The sequence below is a fragment of the Panthera uncia genome, assembly GCF_023721935.1.
Source record: "Panthera uncia isolate 11264 chromosome A3 unlocalized genomic scaffold, Puncia_PCG_1.0 HiC_scaffold_11, whole genome shotgun sequence".
NCBI classification, from domain to species: domain Eukaryota; kingdom Metazoa; phylum Chordata; class Mammalia; order Carnivora; family Felidae; genus Panthera; species Panthera uncia.
Genome location: NW_026057578.1, coordinates 59,904,127 through 59,924,324, shown reverse-complemented (window position 1 = coordinate 59,924,324; position 20,198 = coordinate 59,904,127). Strand labels below are relative to the sequence as shown.

The window sequence follows — 20,198 nt, the reverse complement described above, 5'->3', positions numbered from 1 at the left end:
GTGCCTTTTTCTCTCCCCTTCTGCCGGTGCCCTCTGTCTCCTTACCTCTCTTCTTCCTGCCTCCTCCCTCCCTCTCTCCTCGTTAACAGTAGTTACCTGGGAGGGCTGCCTGATTATTGAGAGAGGTGAAGTGTGGGAAACATACTGACCCTGTTATAAGTGCTATGACGGTTCAGAAGGGTGTGCTGCTGCCCTTGCCTGAAGAGCAGTGATGAGTTCTTGAGCCCCCATACAAACCTCAGAACCATCTCCATTAGCTTTTGACCCCTGTTATCAAGGATTGGGATGGAAATGTAAGATACCATCCCTCCTAAATATCTCACAAGAGGGGTGTTGGTAGCCGATAGGTTCTTAAAATTACACGTAAAAGATTTTTTTCTTCCATCTAGGAAGATGTTACCAAGTACTTCAGTGAATTCCCCAGTGCAGGGGAATGGAGTGTTGAATACCAGGGATGCAGCAAGACACACAGCTGGAGCAAAACGCTACAAATACCTGAGAAGACTTTTTCGTTTTCGGCAGATGGACTTTGAGTTTGCTGCATGGCAGATGCTCTACCTGTTTACTTCCCCACAGAGAGTTTATAGAAATTTTCATTATCGAAAGCAGACAAAGGATCAGTGGGCCAGAGATGACCCGGCTTTCTTGGTCCTGTTAAGTATCTGGCTCTGTGGTAAGTGTTAGTTTCTCTATAAGAGGGTTGAAGAACAAATTGAGTGTTTTAGATTGAATTTGTCATTTGCAGGATCTTTTGTTATAAACATATTGTGGGTCAGAATTTGGGATATTTGAATCTATTTCTTCCTTTCTGAAGCCTCAAAAATCTCACAAGAAAGAATGTTATATTCTTTCTGGTTCTAACGGTCCCAAGCAGATGCCAGAGTAAATTGTTCCCTTGAACTTTGAAGGGAAGAGGACAGAGTCACTCCATGTCTTTATTTACCGTATGGTAAAAAATTGATACCAAATGCAAACTTTCTGTGAAAAGGAATATCAAGACTGGAAATTGCATTCCACAGGCAAAATCCAGAGTGAGAGCTCTAAAAATACGGATGTGAACTTGAGAAACTACTTTTAAATTCTCCGATAAGGTAGTGTGAGAGTCCTAACCATCTTTAGGGTGTTAGATGTAAACATGTAAGATCTTTTTCACCTTTACCTGGACTTAAATATGTGAGTGCTTTTCCAGAACTAGTGGTGTTTTAAATGTTGGGACCACTCTGGTGAACCATAGACTCCACAGTAAACTTCAGATACCTCAGTAGCCATTCTGTGTTCCAGGGTAGTCTGCATTTCTCTGTTAGTTATATATACATATAACACGTGTTTGGGGTTTTGTTTACATGACTGTCTCCTCCACCACACGTGTGGGCATCTGGAGGGCAGGGATTGTGCCCCACATCCCCCAGAACTTAGCAGAGTACCTGAATTTATTATGTAAATCTTTGTTTCAGTGTCCACCATAGGATTTGGCTTTGTTCTGGACATGGGATTTTTTGAGACAATAAAGCTTCTCCTTTGGGTTGTATTCATAGATTGTGTAGGCGTTGGTCTTCTCATATCAACTTTAATGTGGTAAGTACCATAATATTAGTTTTTCAAGTACTGCTGTAGAGCCTACTACATTTGCTTCCTTTAGAGATAAAGTAGCTGATGTAAATTGAAATGAGATAGATGAATTGAAAGCATGAATTAAACATTTTTTTACTATTGATGGATAGTTGACATACGGTGTTACAGTAATTTCAGGTGTACAACACAGTGATTTGATAATTACGTACATTGTGAAATGCTAAGTGTAGTTAGTGTCTGTCACCATGCAGTGTTGTTACAATATTATTGATGGCATTCCTTATGCTGTATTTTTTATCTTCGTGTCTGATTTATTTTATAACTGGAAGTTTGTACCTCTTAATCCCCTCCACTTATACCACCCATCCCCTCAACTCCATCTCCTCTACTAGTTCTCTGTATTTGTGAATCTGTTTCTGCTTTTTGTTCATTTTGTTTTTTAGTTTTCACATGTTCGTGAAATCATACCGTATTTGTCTTTTCTGACTTATTTCGCATTCCTCTAGGTCCATCTGTGTTGTCACTAATGGCAAGATCTCATTCTTTTTTTATGACCGAGTAATATTTCAGAATGTGTGCGTGTTTGTGTGTCTGTGTGTATGTATATATTTATACACCACATATCTTCTTTATCCATTCAACTATTGATGGACCCTTAGGTTGCTTCCGTATCTTGACTGTTGTAAATAATGCTGCAATAGATATTTGTGTGCATATAACTTTTCAAATTAGTGTTTTAATTTTCTTTGGCTAAATACCCAGTATTGGTATTGCTGGATCATATGGTATTTCTGTTTGTAATTTTTTGATAAACCTCCATACTGTTTTCCACAGTGGTAGCTCCAGATTACATTCCTACTGGCAGTACATAAGGGTTCCCTTTTCTGCACATCCTTGCCAACACCGGTTATTTCTTGTATTTTTGATACTAGCCATTCTGACAGGTGTAAGGTGATATCTCATTGTGGTTTTGATTTGCATTTCCCTGATGATGAGTGATATTGAGCAACTTTTCATATTTTATTGGCCATTTGTATTTCTTCTTTGGAAAAATGATCAGGTCCTCCGCCCACTTTTTAATTGGATTTTTTGGTGTTGAGTTGTATAAGTTCTTTATATATTTTGGATACTAACCCCTTATCAGATATATCATTTGCAAATATCTTCTCCTATTTACTTGATTGCCTTTTATTTTGTTCATGGTTTCCTTTGATATGCAAAAGCTTTTAATTTTGGTGTAGTCCCAATGGTTTATTTTTGCTTTTGTTTCCCTTGTCTGAGGAGATAGATCCATAAAAATGTTGCTGAGACCAATGTCCAAGAGATTAATGCTTATGTTTTCTTTTAGGAGCTTTATGGTTTCATGTCTCATGACTAGGTCTTTAATCCATTTTGAATTTATTTTTGTGTATGGTGTAAGAAAGTGGTCCAGTTTCATTCCTTTGCATGTAACTGTCCACTTTTTCCAACACCATTTATTGAAGAGACTGTCTTCCTCATTGTATATCCTTGCCTCCTTTGTTATAGGTTAATTGGCCACATAAGTGTGAGTTTATTTCTTGGCTGTATATCCACTTCCATTGGTCTGTCCTTTTTTGTGCCAGTACCATACTATTTTGATTACTATAGCTTTGTAGTATATATTGATACCTGGATTGTAGTATCTCCAGCTTTGTTTTTCTTTCTCAAGGTTGCTTCGGCTATTTGGGGTCTCTTGTGGTTCTACACAAATTTTAGAATTCTTTGTTCTAGTTCTCTGAAAAATATTGCTGGCATTTTGATAGAGATTGTATTGAATCTGTAGATTGCTTTGGATAGTATGGACATTTTAACAATATTGGTTCTTCCAGTCCATGAAAATGGAATATCTTTGCATTTGTTGTGTCCTCTTCAGTTTCTTTCATCAGTGTCATACAGTTTTTAGAGTAGATGTCTTTTATCTCCTTGGTTAAATTGATTCTTAGGAATTTTTTGATACAGTCATAAATGGGATTGTTTTCTTAGTTTCTCTTTCTGCTACTTCATTATTGAAATACAGATTTCTACATATTAATTTCGTGTCCTGCAACTTCACTGAATTTATTGATTAGTTCTAATAGTTTTTTGGTGGAGTCTTTCAGGTTTTCTCTATATAGGGTCATGTTATCAACAAAGAGTGACAGTTTTACTTTTCCTTACCAATTTGGATGCCTATTATTCCTTTTTCTTGTCTGATTCCTTGATTGCTATGGCTATGACTTCCAGTACTATGTTGAATAAAAGTGACGAGAGTGGACATTCTTGTTTTGTTCCTGATCTTAGAGGAAAAGCTTTCAGCCTTTCACCATTGAGCATGATATTAGCTGTGGGTTTATCATATATGGCCTTCATTAGGTTAGGTACATTCCCTCTAAACCCCTTTTGTTGAGAATTTTTATCATGAATGAATGTTGAATTTTGTTAGATGTTTTTTCTGTATCTATTGAGATGATTATATGATTTTTATCCTCCATTTTGTTAATGTGTATCACATTGATTTGCAGATACTGAACCATCCTTGCATCCCTGGAATAAATCCCATTTGTTGAAGTGAAATATCCTTATAATGAATTGATGAATTTGGTTTGCCAATATTTTGTTGAGTATTTTTGGATCTATGTTCATCATGGATATTGGTTTACAGTTTCCCTTTTTTGTAATGTCTTTGTCTGGCTTTGGTACCTGGGTAATGCTGGCCTGATAGAACTGATTTGAAAATTTTCCTTCCTCTTCTGTCTTTTGCAATAGTTTGAGAAGAATAGGTATTAACTCTTCTTTAAGTGTTTGGTAGAATTCACCTGTGAAACCATCTGGTCCTAGACTTTTGTTTTTGGGGAAGATTTTGATTACTGATTCAGTTTCATTACTTATAATAATACATCTATTCACATTTTCTATTTCTTCCTGATTCAGTTTGGATGATTGTATTTTTTTAAGAATTTATCTATTTCTTCTTACTTGTCTAATTTGTTGGCATATAATTTTTCATAGTAGTCTCTTATAAACCTTTGTATTTCTGTAGTGTGAGTTGTTACCTCTCTGCATTTCTGATTTTACTTATTTGAATTCTGTTTCATTTTCTTGATGACTCTGGCTGAAGGTTTATGAATTTTGTTTATCTTTTCAAAGAACCAGCTCTTGGTTTCATTGATCTTTTCTATTGTGTTTTAGTTCCTATTTCATTTATTTCTACTCTGATTTTATCGCTTCTCGGCCTTTTGGCTAAGATCAAGTGTATTTCTACTCTGATTTTTATTACTTCCTTCCATTAATAACTTCAGGCTTTGTTTGTTCTTCTTTTCTCATTTCTTTAGATGTAAAGTTAGATTGTTTGAAATTTTTGTTTTTTCCTGAGGTATTCTTGCTAGAACTTCACTCTTAGAACTGCTCTTGCTGTGCCCCAAAGATTCTTGGGATGTTGTGTTTCCACTTTCATTCATCTCAAGGTATTTTTTTATTTCCTCTTTGTTTTTTGTTGTTGGCCCATTGTTTCAATAGCATGTCATTTAGGCTTCACATGTTTGTGTTTTTTCCATTTTTTTCTTATAACTGATTTCTAGTTTCATGCTATGTGATTAGAAAAGATCTTGATATGATTTCAGGCTTCTTAAATTTATTGAGGTTTGTTTTATGGCCTAAAATGTGATATGTCCTGGAGAATGTTTCATATGCACTTGAAAAGATTGTGTGTTCTACTGTTTTTGGATGGAGTATTCTGTATATATGTGTTTGTTTTTTTAACTTTTTAAAATTTTATTTTAGAGCATGAGTGGAGGATGAGAGGGAGAGATGGGGAGGGAGGGAGGGAGGGAGAGAGAGAGAGAGAGAGAGAGAATGAGAGAATGAATATCTCAAGCAGGCTCCACTGCTCAGCAGGGAGCCCAATGCAGGGCTTGATCCCATAGCCCTGGGATCATGACCTGAGCTGAAACCAAGAGTTGGATGCTCAACCGACTGAACCACCCAGGCACCCTATTCTGTGTATATGTGTTAAGTCCATCTGGTCTAATATGTTGTTGACAGCCACTCCTTCCTTATTGATTTTCTGTCTGGGTGATCTATGCATTGATGTAAGGGGGGTATTAAAGTTCCCTATTTTATATAACTGTCAGTTTCTTTATATCTGTTAGTATTTGCTTTGTGTATTTGGGTGTTCGTACATGCATAAATATTTACAGTTGTTATATCTTGTTGGATGGAGCCATTTATCATTGTGTAGTACCTTTTTTGGTCTCTTAGTCTTTTTTTTTTTAATTTTTTTAAATGTTTATTTACTTTTGAGAGAGAGAGACAGAGCGTGAGTGGGGGAGGAGCAGAGTGAGAGGGAGACACAGAATCCGAAGCAGAGTCCAGGCTCTGAGCTGTCAGCACAGAGCCTGAAGCAGGGCTCGAACCCATGAACTGTGAGATCATGACCTGAGCCGAAGTCAGACTCTTAACCGACTGAACCACCCAGGCGCCCTGACAGTCTTTTTTTAAAGCGTATTTTGTGCGATAGAAATATTGCTACCCAGGCTTTTTTTTTTTCCAGCTTCCTTTGCATGGAGTATCTTTTTCTATCCCTTCACTTTTAGTCTGTATGTGTCTTTAGGTCTGAAATGAGCCTTGTTGGCAACATTCAGCTGGGTCTTGTTTTCTTACCCATTCAGTCACCTTATGTCTTTTTTTTTAAGTTTTTATTTTAATTTCTGATAGTTAACATACAATGTTACATTGGTTTCAGGTGTACAATATAGTAATTCAACACTTCCATACATTACCCTGTGCTCATCACAAGTGCACGCCTTAATCCCCATCACCCATTTAACCCATTCCCCCACCCATCTCCCCTCTGGTAATCATCAGTTTGTTCTCTATAATTAAGAGTCTGTTTCTTAATTTGTCTCTCACTCTTTTTTCCTTTGTTTTGTTTCATAAATTCCATGTATGAGTGAAATTATATGTTGTCTTTCTCTGACCTGTTTTGCTTAGCATTATACTCTCTAGCTCCATCCATATGGTTGCAAATGACATTTCATCCTTTTTTATGGCTGAATAATATTCCTGTGTGTGTGTTTGTGTGTGTGTGTGTGTACACCCATGCATGCACACACACACACGCACACCACATCTTCTTTACCCATTCATTAACCTATGGATACTTGGGCTGTTTCTGTATCTTGGCTATTGGAAATAATGCTGCTATAAACATAGGGGTGCACATATATCCCTTTGAATTAACATTCTTGTATTCTTTGGGTAAATACCCAGTAGTTGATTGCTGGATCATAGGGTAGTTCTATTTTTTTTTAAGTTTTTATTTATTTTTGAGAGAGAGAGAGAGAGAAAGGGAGCAGGGGAGGGGCAGAAAGAGAATTCCAAGCAGGCTCCATGCTAAGTGCAGAGCTCAATGCAGGGCTCAAACCCACGAACCCTGAGATCATGATCTGAGCGAAAATCAAGTTGGATGCTTAGCTGACTAAGCCAACCAGGCTTCCCTTGGGAAGTTCTATTTTTAACTTTTGAAGGAATCTCCATACTGTTATCCAGAGTGGCTACACCAGATTGGTTTCCCACCAACAGTGCACAAGGGTTCCTTTCTCCGTATCCTTGCCTACATCTGTTGTTTCTTAGGTCGTTGATTTTAGCCATTCTGACAGGTGTGAGGTGATATCTCATTGTACTTTTGATTTGCAGTTCCCTAACGATTAGTGGTGTTGAGCATCTCTTCATGTGTCTATTGGCCATCTCTTTGTCTTTGGAAAAATGCCTATTCATGTCTTCTGCCTATTTTTTAATTGGACTGTTTTTTGGGTGTTGTATAAGTTCTTTATATATTTTGAGTACTAATCCTTTATCATATAGGTCATTTGCAAATATTTCCCATTCAGTAGGTTGCCTTTTAGTTTTGTTGATTCTTTCACTCTGCAGAAGCTTTTCATTTTGATAAAGTCTCAATAGTTTATTTTTGCTTCTGTTTCCCTTGCCTCAGGAGACATATCTAGAAAGAAGTTGCTACGGCCAATGTCAAAGAAGTTACTGCTGTTACTGCCTGTGTTCTCTTCTAGGAGTTTTAGGTTTCTAGTGAAACCTCAGGTCTCACATTTAGGTCTTTAATCCATTTTGAATTTATTTTCATGTAGAGTGTTAAGAAAGTGGTCTAGTTTCATTCTTTTACATGTAGCGGTCCAGTTTTCCCAATACCATTTGTTGAAGAGACCGTCTTTTTGCCACTGGATATTCCTTCCTGCTTTGTTGAAGACTGACCATACAGTTGTGGATTCATTGCTGGGTTTTCTATTCTGGTCCATTGATCTATGTGTCTATTTTTGTGCCAGTACCACTGTTTTGATCACTACAGCTTTGTAATATAACTTGAAATCTAGAGTTGTGATACCTCCAGTTTTGTTTTTCTTTTTCAAGATTGCTTTGGCTATTCAGGGTCTCTTGTGGCTCCATACACATTTTAGGATTATTTGTTCTAGTTCTGTGAAGAATGTTGGTGTTTTGACAGGGATTGCATTAAATGTGTTGATTGCTTTGAGTGGCATGAATATCTTAACAGCACTTGTTCTTCCAATCCATGAGAATGGGTTGTCTTTCCATTTCTTTTATCAATCTTTTCCATCTTCTTTTATCAATGTTTATAGTCTTCAGAGTACAGATTTTCCACTTCTTTGGTTAGGTTGATTCCTAGGTATCTTACTATTTTGGATGCAACTGCAGATGGGTTTTCCTAATTTTTCTTTCTGCTGCTTCATCATTGGTGTATAGAAATGCAACAGTTTTCTGTACAGATTTTGTATCCTGCAACTTTACTGAATTCACTGATTTTGTATCCTGCAACTTTACTGAGTTCACTTATCAGTTCTAGAAGTTTTTTGGTGGAGTCTTTCAGGTTTTCTATATATAATATCAAGCCATCTGCAAACAGACAAAGTTTTACTTCTTCCTTACCAATTTGGATGCCTTTTATTTCTTTTTATTATTTGCTGTGGCTAGGACTTCCAGTACACCCTGTGAGTTTTGATTGGAGCACTTATACCATTTACATTGAAAATAGTTATTGATAGGTATGGACTTATTCCAATCTTGTTAGTTTTCTGGGTGGTTTTGTAGTTCTTTCTTTTCTTGCTGTCTTCCTTATAGTTGATCACATTCTTTAGCGTTATGCTGGATTCTTTTCTCTATTTTTTGTATATCTGTTAAAGGTTTTGGTTTGTGGTTACCATAAAGTACATATGTTAACATTCTGTGTATATTGCAGTCTCTCTTAAAGTTGATAGTCACTTAAGTTGGAACACATTCTAAAAGCACTATATTTTTATGTCCCCTACATATTTTATGTCATATTTTACACCTTTTGTTTTGTTAAGTCTTTTAACTAATTTTTAGATGTGATTGGTTTTACTACTTGTCTTTTAAGCTTCATACTGGCTTTATAAAGTGATTAATCTACTACCTTTATTGTACATTTGCTTTTACTTGTGAAATTTTGTCTTTCACATTTTTCTCTTTATGGCCTTTTCCCCCTTGCTTAAAGAGCTTCCTCTAACATTTCAAGGCCAGTTTTATGGTGGTGAACTCCTTTAGGTTTTGTTTGTCTGGAAAACTCTTTATGTCTCCTCCAGTTCTGAATGTTTACCTTGCTGGGTTGAGTATTTTGGTCGTAGTTTTTTTTCTTTCAGCACTGTGAATATAGCCTGCCATTCCCTTCTAGCCTGCAAGTTTCTGCTGAAAAATCAGCTGATAGCCTTATTGTGCTTCTTTTGTACATAAATAGTTGTTTTACCCTAGCTGCATTAAGATTGTCTTTATCTTTAATCTTTGACATATTAATTATTAGTTGCAATGGTATGAGCCTTCTTGGGTTGATCTTGTTTAGGGCTCTCTCTGCTCCTGGACCTGGATGTCAGTTTCCTTCCCCTGGTTAGGGAAGTTTTCAGCTATTATTTTTTCAGGTACATTTGCTGCCCTTTCTCTTTTCTTTCTGGGATTCCTATAATGCAGATGTTAATATGCTTGATATTGTCCCAAAGATCCCTTAATCTATCCTTATTTTTGTTTTTAATTTTTCTTTTTGTTGTTCACCTTGGTTGCTTTCCATTTCCTGCCTTCCAGATCACTCTTCCATTCTTCTGCGTCCTTTAATCTGCTGTTTCTCTCTAGTGTAGTTTTCATTTCAGTTACTACATTCTTCAACTCTGATTGGTTCTCTTTTATATTTTCTCTCTGTTGAAGTTCTCACTAGGTTCATCAAACCTCTCTCGTTTCAAGTCTGGTGAGTATGTTTTTGACCATTACTTTGAACTATTTATCAGGTAGATTGTTAATCTTGTTCTTTCACTTGGAGTATATTCCTCTGCCTCCTTATTTTGTTTTAGTTTCGGTATTTGTGTCTGTGAATTAGGCAGAACAGCTACTTCTAGTCTTGAAGGACTGGATTCATGTAGGAATGTCCCACATACACTGTGTATGCCTGCTGACTTTGGCTGGCCGGAGCTGTAGTGGGCCTGGGCTGGGTAGGGGCTCTGGGTGTTGTACACAGGGCGCACCCCAGTGGGAAATCCGAAGCTGAAGTGGGCGTGGGCCCGGGGTGCCCTGGTGGGACAGTGGAGTCGAAATGGGCTCAGGCTGGCAGGGGGGAATCCCGGGGCACTGTGCACAGCGGGAGCCCTGGTAGAATTGGAGCTGCAGTGAGTGTGGGCTAGGTGTGTGGGGTTTACTGAAATGCTGGCCAGTTAGGACATCATACCCTGTTCCAGTCAGAGTGATCAGGTGAGGTGGGGGGACATAAATGGTGGCACTCACCAGCCCGTTTGGCCACAGAATGTGTTCCCACAGGCCTTGGCCATTAGGCAGAGGGTTAGGTTTTTTTAATATTCTGGTTGTCTTTTAAACCACTGCTTTTTTGTGTGTGCCTCAGTGGGGCTTGGGCTGGTGTGGGCTAGGGTCCCAGGGTTCCCTGAAGTGGCCGGCCAGCTATCTGTGCTGTCAGTGTTGGCTTTGGGGGAGGAAGGAGACATCAACGGTGGCACTTGCCAGCTCTCAGACCACTGGAGACCGATTCCTGAGATTCCAGCTGTTTGGCAGATGCTCAAGGGCCGGTTCCTTTAAATTCAGGTGGCCCTTTTAAACTGAGGCTTTTTTTCTATGCCCCGCAGCTGTGGAATCTGTTCCTGGTTCTGTGGCTCTGTCCCTCCACACTGTAGCTGGCAGCATCAGGGGTGGGTGCCTGTCACTGTGTCTCTTTCTGGTCCTTCTCTCCTTTGTTGTGCAGAAACTGTTGTCAGCCCTCAGTTTTTTTTTTTCCAAAGGAATTAGTCCATATGTTGGTATAGATTTGGTGTGTCTGTGGAGGGGAGGGAGTTCAGGGTCTTCCTCCATCACTATCTGGACCTTGTCTCTTGAAAGCATCTGTTTTGACTGTCAGGATGATTATAACTTGCCCTCCTATGTCAACGTTTGTATCAGAAAATACTCTAAGGGATGGTCTGTATTGTCAAAGTGCAGCAAATAAGTGAACTGAAATCATGATTGTCTCATATTAAAGTCCCTGGTTTTGTAAAAATATGCAGTTAGCCAGTTCTGCTTAGGTTGTGTGGAAGATGGCACGATTTCCTCCTACATTTGTCAGTGGGTCATTTCTAGATGTTTAAGCTATAGAGGATTATTTCATGGAATCTTACTCTGAATATCTGACATAAATGAAATACATTTGAAAAAGGATTTGTTAAGCTTTTGGTGCCTTCTTGCTCATACACACACAGGTTTTACTGAACAGGTGCGCAGTCTGACTTCTGGGTTTGGTTTAACAGCAGTAGTGTACTGGTGTAAGTGTAGAAATCCAGCATTTGGTGTTTCCAGCATTTGGAGATACAGGCTCCTCTGTGGTTGGCATGCCAGATAAGGGGAATGGATGTGTCGAGTGAGTTCACAGAGGGCCAGCGGTTGAGTAGAGGTTGTGGTCATGTGTATCAGAGAAAACACTATGGAAATTTTAGTCACAGATGGGCCTAGGTTCAAATGCCAGCTCATTTACATTAATTTAGTCCCAGTCTCCTCTTTTGTAAAATGGAGTTAGTTATCTAATTTTATTTGAAAAGATTGTGGTATGAAAAGTACCTAGCATAGCAATTTTAAACAGGATTTTAAACAAAATCCTAAGACTGTAACCTCTGATGATACGAATGTGTTGTTTTCATTTGTAACTTCTGACTAGTACAGGTTTTGTATGTGCTTGGTAGTCAGGACCCTATGTCATCAATTTAGAATTCTAAAATCTGGCTTAAAAATAATACTAACTAATGTAAGTCACACATTCATTATGAAAATACTCATGAAAAACATGGTATGTGAAACAATTCCAATAAATAAGGCTTTCAAAGGAATCGTTTGTAGCAAACATGGACTCTGGAGGGCCACAGAAGCCAAGTCATCCTGGAGTTCAGCACCTTTACTATGAGTCCATATTACAGTTTCGGTTACATAGAAAAGGACTCTTTATATTTTTGAAAGCTTACACTGTGTTGTGAATGGTGTTAGAAATATGAGTGATGACATGTGGTTGCTGTACTCCCAGAGGCGCCATAGGAACCAGCAGGAGGAGGTGTTTGGGGGAGATGGGATCGTTGATTCCTGGTACCAGAGGCACAGGCCCAGAAATGAGGAACAGCATGCTGGGTCTGGTAGCACAGGGTGACACTCACCAGTTCAGGAAGGTATGTGGCCTTCAGTGCCGTTCAGAAGAAAGAATTGGACTTTATCTCATAGCTTGTATGTGTTGGTTGGGGAGTGGAGAGAGGTGGGGAACTTGGAGGCTTTAGGGTAAAGATTTAGGAAAAACCTCTTCTGTGGCTATGAAGGAGCTGAAGAAGAGAGGCAAGGCTGGATTTGACTGTGGGGGCCAAATGTAGAGCAGGCCCAGATAGTGTAGGGAACTCAGGAAGAAAGGAGAGAGAGATGAATCAGAGAGCATCCTGTGGTAATCAGGTATGGTGAGAGGAGGGAAGAGTGGGGAGGAGGCAGAGGCCTCCTGGAAGAGAGCCTGCAAGATTTTTGGCTCAGAAGTGACGGATGAGGATGAAGCATTCCATGTTGGACATGTTGAGTTCGGGTGGCTTGAGGATTTTACTGGAGATAAAGGTACAGTAGACACTGGGGTGGGGGACTCCGAACCTACTACAGTCTGGGCCAAGATGAGGACATGGCTGGCATCATTAATGCGGAGGTGGGAGGTGGAAACCACAGATGTCTGAGCTCTCTCAGAAGGAATGTCTGTGTTCTAGAGATAAGACTGGGGACAGAAGCCCGGAAGGCGCTCATGTAAGAAATAAGCAGAGGGGTAGGAGCAGCAGGAGGATCACAGAATGCATGGGAGCTCTCGGGTAGTGAGCTGGATGGTTATTCTGTTTTTTTTTTTTTTTTTTTAATTTTTTTAATTTTATTTATTGAGAGACAGAGAAAAACAGAGCATGAGCAGGGGAGGAGCAGAGAGAGAGGGAGACATAGAATCCAAAGCAGGCTCCGAGCTGTCAGCACAGAGCCCAACGCAGGGCTCTAACTCATGAACTGTGAGATCATGACCTGAGCCGAAGTCAGGTGCTTAACAGACTGAGCCACCCAGGCGTCCCTTATTCTGTTTATTATAACGGCCCATGTTCTTAGCTAAAATGGAAGACGTGTTGGTAAGTTAGAGTTTGTTCAAAGTTGCATTATTTTGATATTTTCAGATAACCATGTACAGGACTGTTTTATTAGTATTATATACCTCTTAGTTTTTCTTTTTATTTCCACAGTAGGCATAGCATTTTCTTTACCCTTGAAATGAAACCACACACATAAAAGTCCACTGAGTTTCTGCAGTTGTGTTTATAAAACAGATGATCCTCTTTGTTATTTTCCTTCGAAGGTCTAATTTTCTATTACCTGGGCATTTTACTTTTCATTCACTCATCATTTAACCAAACTCATAGGCCATGCTGTGGAACCAGTGACAGTTGTTCTTACGGCTAGATCTGTCACTGGCCACTTTTTCCTTCCTGGTTCCTCTGGATTTCTGGACCTTTTAATAGAGGGGTGACCTTTTGGGTGTTAGGCCTTGCACCTATTCTATGTCTACATTCTTTCTTTGGGGAGGGTGTCATTGAGGCCCATGCCTTTCAATATCTATACATGGATGAGTATCTCCATTTCCGACCTCCTCTAAATTCTAGATTTCATAGACTTCTTCATGTTAATAGGTATCTTCAGCATAACAGGCCCAAATCCAAACTCCTGCACTGCCCCAGACCACTCTTTCTGCAGTCACCCCACAGTAGTTAATGGCAACTCAATCTTCCATTTGTTTCAGGCAAAAATCAGTCATCCTTGACTGTTCATTTTTTATCTTACTCTACATGCAGTAAACACATCCTCCTGGCTCTGCCCTCCGGTGTAGCATTTCCTGCATGTCACCATCTCCTCTGCTATCACCCCTGCTCATCTCTTACTTGCAGTAGCCTCCCAGCTGGTCTGTTTCCCCTCTTGTCTCTGGAGTCTATTCTCAGATCGGCAGTCAGAGGAACCCCGTCCAAACAGCGAGTCAGACACTCTTCTGAGAACTCCAGTGACTTCTTATTTCATCAAGAGTAAAAGCCAAAGGTCTTAAAGTGGCCATAGGCTTCATACCACCTGGCTCCCTGCTTCATTTCCTACTACTCTTCTCGCTTGTTCCAGGCACACTCGTCTCCTCATCCACGCCTCACACAGGCCAGGTACCCTGCCACCTCCTCTGTCCTCCACCACCTCTGTGTTCGGACTCCCCTCTGCCTGGAATGCTCTACCCCAGGTAATTCCCTCCTTGCCCTTGGTCTTGACCCAGATATTACCTTCTTAGGACTATCCTATTCAATATCGCATTTCAACTATTTTCTATCCTTCTTTATTGCTTAATTTTTCTGCATAATGCCATCTGACGACTCTAACTAGATCAAAGGCAGAGATTTGTGTGTTTTGTTCACTACTTTATCTCCAGTATCTGGAATAATGCTTGGTACACAGAAGGTAGTCAGTAAATATTTATGGAATTAACTTTATTGTATCGTGAAAGAAATTTTAACTTTGCTCTTTAGGTTTATCTCTAACAAGTATTTAGTGAAACGGCAGAGCAGAGACTATGATGTGGAGTGGGGCTATGCCTTCGACGTGCATCTGAATGCTTTTTATCCTCTCCTAGTCATTCTGCACTTTATCCAGCTTTTCTTCATCAACCGTAAGTAGCAGGTGCTTCTCAAATGATCGTGAAAAGTCATCACTGTATGTACTGAATAGATTCAATGTATGCATCTCTTCCACAGATGTTATCCTGACAGACACCTTTATCGGATATTTAGTTGGAAATACCTTATGGTTGGTGGCAGTTGGCTATTATATCTATGTAACCTTCCTAGGATACAGTGGTAAGTCACAAATCGTTTTGGTTGACTGAAAACATAACTGGGAGAAGTGTAAGTTGCTGCAATAGTAACACAGTTGCTTTTATATGCATTGCCTCATTTAATCTTCACAGTTAGATTTACTTAACCCCATTTTTCAGATGAGGCCACAGAAATTGAGTAACTTTCCCCATGGCCTTGCAGCTGCAAAGTGGCACGGCCGCTCTATAACAGATTTTGTAATTCTGAGGAACCACACGTTAAACCATATTCAATATCTCCCAAGTTACTTGCAGAAACACACGACCCATTTCCTTTTCTCCCTGGCTTTCTGTTTCTTGGTCCCAGCTGCCGGTTAGAGTGAGGCACGGGCTGGGTCTCAGGGATGCCCGTGAGGTATAGAAACCTTTACAGGCCTTTCAAGGTGTTAAAAAACCTTTGCCTCACTTTGGTTTTACGATCACTTTATGGTTCTGCAGATGGTCACAGATCAGGCCCAACCTCTACTGATTGGAGGATGTGTTTTCAAATTTACTCTTAGATCCTGCTAGAAGCTTATTTTTCTTAGTGTGAATGAGAAATTTACTCAGTTCTTCCTTTCTCGTCACTCTGAGTGATTAGGACCTTACTGTAAATACCCCTGGTGCTCATGTACGACTGGCTTCTCTGGCCCTTCCTACCCCACCCCCATAGGCCTCTTTGCCAGGGACCACATAACCCCCTCAGATTGTAACACCTTGTTCTGGGCATGGGGAGTCCTTTCTCTAATCCAAGGGACAGGTTTGTGACATATTTGTAATGAATTTTCACATATTTTGAGAAAGTTTTAAATTGTGAATAGCATACTGCAATGTGGTTTCTCTAAATGGGTATTTGCTCACTCTTGGCAACTCCCTCCAATTTAGTTGTGTATGGCTCAGTTTCACTTTGGGGGCTTCCTAGAGGAGAGATGTTCAGGTTGGGATGCATGTGGTAGGGACCCACTAAGTAACTACTGAGCAAAAGGAAACATGGATATCTGGGGACAGATTTTATATCTGAGAGTTTTAGCTTTTTCCTGAAGCCTCGGATGCTTACCGGCTGAGCTCTCCCCTTCTCAAGGTGGAGGTGTGATGCTTTGTATACTGGGAGATCTCAAATAGCTCCGTTATCTTAGAGGTTTCTGAGGCAGTCACCTGTTTAAATCCACCACCGTCTTCATTAATATTTGTGATGTTTTGTCCCTTACTTGTAACCTGTCTGAAGTCCCGAATCTGCTTCTCACTAGGCTTTTGTGATGAAATAATCCCTCGTCCTGGTTTCTTCACAGCTGTGAGGAGGGGGCAACACAGTGAGAGTAGTCTGTTCTGGCTTTAGAGCAGCATCTCCTGGATCCAAAACATCTTTTGGCTTTCTTTTTGGCCCCACCTGTTGTAATAAGAGCTTTCAGAATGTTCATTAGTCATATTTGCTTTTTTTTTTTAATTGAATCTGGATTTGTTTCTTTTCCAGCATTGCCATTTTTGAAAAATACGGTAATTCTTCTTTATCCATTTGCACCTCTCATTCTGCTCTACGGCCTGTCACTAGCTCTAGGATGGAACTTCACGCACACACTGTGTTCTTTCTACAAGTACAGAGTGAAATGAAAGTGGCGGTGAGACTATCCTGTCTTCCCTGTGCAGCAGGCAGTCTTGGGGAAGTGAGATTTCTCCTGAAACTTGTAAATAAACCATCTTTGTAGATACCTTCAGGGTGTAAAGTTTGCAAGTTTGAAGAAATATATATGTTAACACTATTGTCAAGTACATTCCTTAAAACTAATTAAATGTACATTTCTATAATAAATATTTTTTAAACTAAAGTTTCACCTGTTTTTTGAAAGAATAACCATTTGGAGGACATGGGGATAGTCATGTGCTCCTCACCACTGTTCCAAGGTACTTAGTCTGGCCCCATTGCTAATGGGCTGTATTTTAAACATTGCTGTAGACCACACGATCCTACTATAACCTTCAAAAGCCTCCTCAGCCTGTAATGTAACTCAAATTAAAATCCTTTACAACATTTTCTCTACAAAAGAAACCCCAATTATAGTAGATCAAAGAGGCCTATGGTGGTTACTCTTCTTAGTGTACATGTGACTGAACACCTGTATCTCTTAACACTAAGGCTTTTTCTTTCTTTGAAGACCTCTCCAAAACCCACATAACTAAAAGTAAATAATCAATGTTAAAACTAATGATAAAATTTGCTACTCATTAAAAGTTTTATCTATTTTTATTAGAAGAACTCTTGAATTCAACATGGCTTCTTCTTAAACTTCTTTATTTCAAATACACATGAACGGTCGTGGCACAAACAGTGATGAAAGGCACAGTCAACAGGACCAGTTATTAGGTTTTCAATTATAGCAGCAAATTTGAAAATAAATAATCTTCCTTGAAAAATCTAACAGGTACCTAAAATATTACTACAGATATTACCCATTCACCTAATGAAAACATTTTAAGGAAAATATGTACATTAAAGGAGAAAACAAAAATCTGGTACAACCTGGAAAAGCAATTCCTCAGGCACCTTCTCTAACAGGTGCTTCCAGAAACAGCCATAACCTTACCGGCGTTCTCAGAAACACATTAGTTTTTCATTCCATAAATGAAACATAATTGTTATGTTTAATCAGCTGATTTCTAAATCTTTCTTAGAAAACATCACTGTACTGAAATGAAAAGTATCAAATCTGCTGGCAGTGCATCTTACAGTACTGTCGGTATCAGCCATTTTTAAGGCTCAAAGAATGTGTCTTCAAAAGGTATTTTCACCCGATTTCCAGCAAACACCGAACATTTCAAATAATGGAATGCTAATCAAACTAAAATACCAAACCTTTTACTCCAGGGGGATTTGCTAATTACTAATCGGAAAACAACGAGGAGCAAGAGATATATAAAGTAGCCTTCCTAATGTCCAAGATACCATTAAAAATTCCCCACAACAAACAATGCTTATTTGGAGAACAAGTTTAGCACCACTATTAACATTTTTACTGCAATGTGAACAACACTGGGAAGGATACTTTGCACAGAGTGCTTTCCATTCAATTCCCAGCTTATTTTCCTAAACAATGTTTTTCAAATTCTCAACACACACGCGCACACACGCACGGGAGTGCCAGCTCTTTCCTTTTTGTTTCCTTGAAAATGATCTAGTTAGTGCCCAAAAAGGTGGAGTGTTTTAGGCAAGAAGAGTTTATATATAGGTACTGATGACAGGGATATATATAACATCCTTTTTTTTTTTTAATACTGTGGTAGTAGTCTTTTCAGCATTGTTATGTTCACATGCATTAAAGAAGTAAACTAAGCATACTAGTTATCATGGCATATATCAAGATTATTAAAATTGTACAGCTATCAAACTAAATTTCACACACTGTAAGTAATGCTACATAGCTTGGAAAAGTTTCTTTTTCTATAAAAGAAAGAGCTGGGCTATTTGAGTTCCCTTAGAACACTTAAGATGATTATGACTCCCAATTTCTCACCTTCTGACAGTCTCAGCATCTCATTTTCTTCCCTTTAGCTCTGCTTTTCTTCTATTAAGGGTATGGCAATATAGTAAAAATAAGCACAAAAATTAATGTACAAAATAAAAACAAGCTTCACCAGCAATTAATGGCTTGGAAGCAGAGAGGTATTTTGGACAATATTTGCAAAGTATAAAAATTTGGTTGACACCTACAGAATTTGATCTGTGCTCAGACAATAAACAAGTGGGTTTAAAAAAAATTAAGTTCTTCAGTACGGAGTAGATTATCTGATCTCTTACATAAAGGCAGAAGTTTTTTCTCTCTCCTAATATTTAAAATACCACTGTCCATCATTCTTAAATAGTATACTGACAGGATCAGAGCAGACTAAACCAGCACAAAATAACACCTCTTCCAGGAAAAAGATTCTATATACACTGGATCCTGGTTCTAGTACGAGCACAATACCACTCTAGCAGTTTCTTTACAAAACACTGCTAAGATACACTGCTAAGATGTTTTTGGCGACAAACTTCCAGTCAGAACTACTTGAGATTCTCTGGGAGGGAAACTCCAAAGGATGCCCAGGTAAAAGTTTGCTAGTGTAAGACTGGACCCCTGTGGTTATCGAGAAATATCCAACTTAACTCCAGGCAATCACGTATAAAGACTTGTCACCTCTTTTCAATATTATATTCATTTTCTACTGTGTAACAAATCACGAAATCAGAAGCTGAAGACCATACCTATTTATTATCTCACAGTCTGCAGGCCAGAAGTCAGGGTGGGCTTGATTGGCGTTCTCGGCAGTGGGTCTCACAAGGCTGGAATCAAGGTGGTGGTGGGCCGGGTTCTCTGCTGGAGGGGATTGTAGTTGCAGGCTCATTCAGGTTGTTGATTAACTGAGTTCCTGTGGCTGTAGACCTGGAGTACCCACTCCCTGGGCTGTTGGCTGAGGCCTCTGTCAGCTCCTTCCGGGCATCTGCATTTCTTCTCGTGTGCCTTGAGTTCTCTTGCTGTCAATCCCTGACTTCTGCTACCAGCCTGAGAAAACACTGCTTTTAAGGGGCTCACATGATTAGGTAAGCTGTCCCCAGATAATCTCCCTTTTGCTGTATAACATAGTTATGGATGGTATTCATGGGTTCCACCCACACACAAAGGGGGAGAATCTCCTATAGGTACCTGAGGGTCACGTACAGACTTCCGGCTACTACAAATACACACGGCTATTACCAATCGCTCCCAACATGCTGTTTCCACATAACCAAACTTGTCTTTGAGGACAGTACTGTTAGGAGACAACCTTTTCATTACGATGACAGATTTAAAAGAAGCCTTCAGAATGTTGCTGAAGCTTTTTAAAAATAATGACATCTTCTAATCCCTTGCTGGTACAACTACTCTGAGAAGCCATACCTTTTTTGAAGACCTCTCCGGTGGTTGAATTAATATACACATACGTGTCTACAGACTGGCTGCTAAATAATCCACATGCATTCACTTTTTCCAAAGCTTTTCAATCCCACTGCCTGAAACCACCGTTTTTTGACTACACAGTGCAGCACTGTGTGTGCTGTACAGAACGCGGGAGACTTCGAGAACTCCGAAATCTTAGATCTTAGAATCCTAGGAACAGTCCTCGACCTTCTCACCTACCATACCCATCATCTGCACTGTGATATATTCTGCATGTCTGCTTT

The 20,198-nt window shown here is 39.4% G+C and overlaps 1 protein-coding gene across 1 annotated transcript in view; it reads left to right on the top strand.

The window, feature by feature from the left end:
* The window catches only part of UNC50 (unc-50 inner nuclear membrane RNA binding protein), a 20,781-nt gene extending 1,568 nt beyond the window's left edge, over nucleotides 1–19,213 (top strand). The window contains exons 2-6 of the mRNA XM_049651393.1: nucleotides 390–673; nucleotides 1,455–1,575; nucleotides 14,682–14,821; nucleotides 14,907–15,008; nucleotides 16,476–19,213. Coding sequence (XP_049507350.1) covers nucleotides 394–673; nucleotides 1,455–1,575; nucleotides 14,682–14,821; nucleotides 14,907–15,008; nucleotides 16,476–16,612 — 780 coding nt within the window. The 5' untranslated portion in view covers nucleotides 390–393 and the 3' untranslated portion in view covers nucleotides 16,613–19,213. The remainder of the gene's footprint in view (nucleotides 1–389; nucleotides 674–1,454; nucleotides 1,576–14,681; nucleotides 14,822–14,906; nucleotides 15,009–16,475) is intronic.
* The last annotated feature ends 985 nt before the right edge of the window (nucleotides 19,214–20,198 follow it).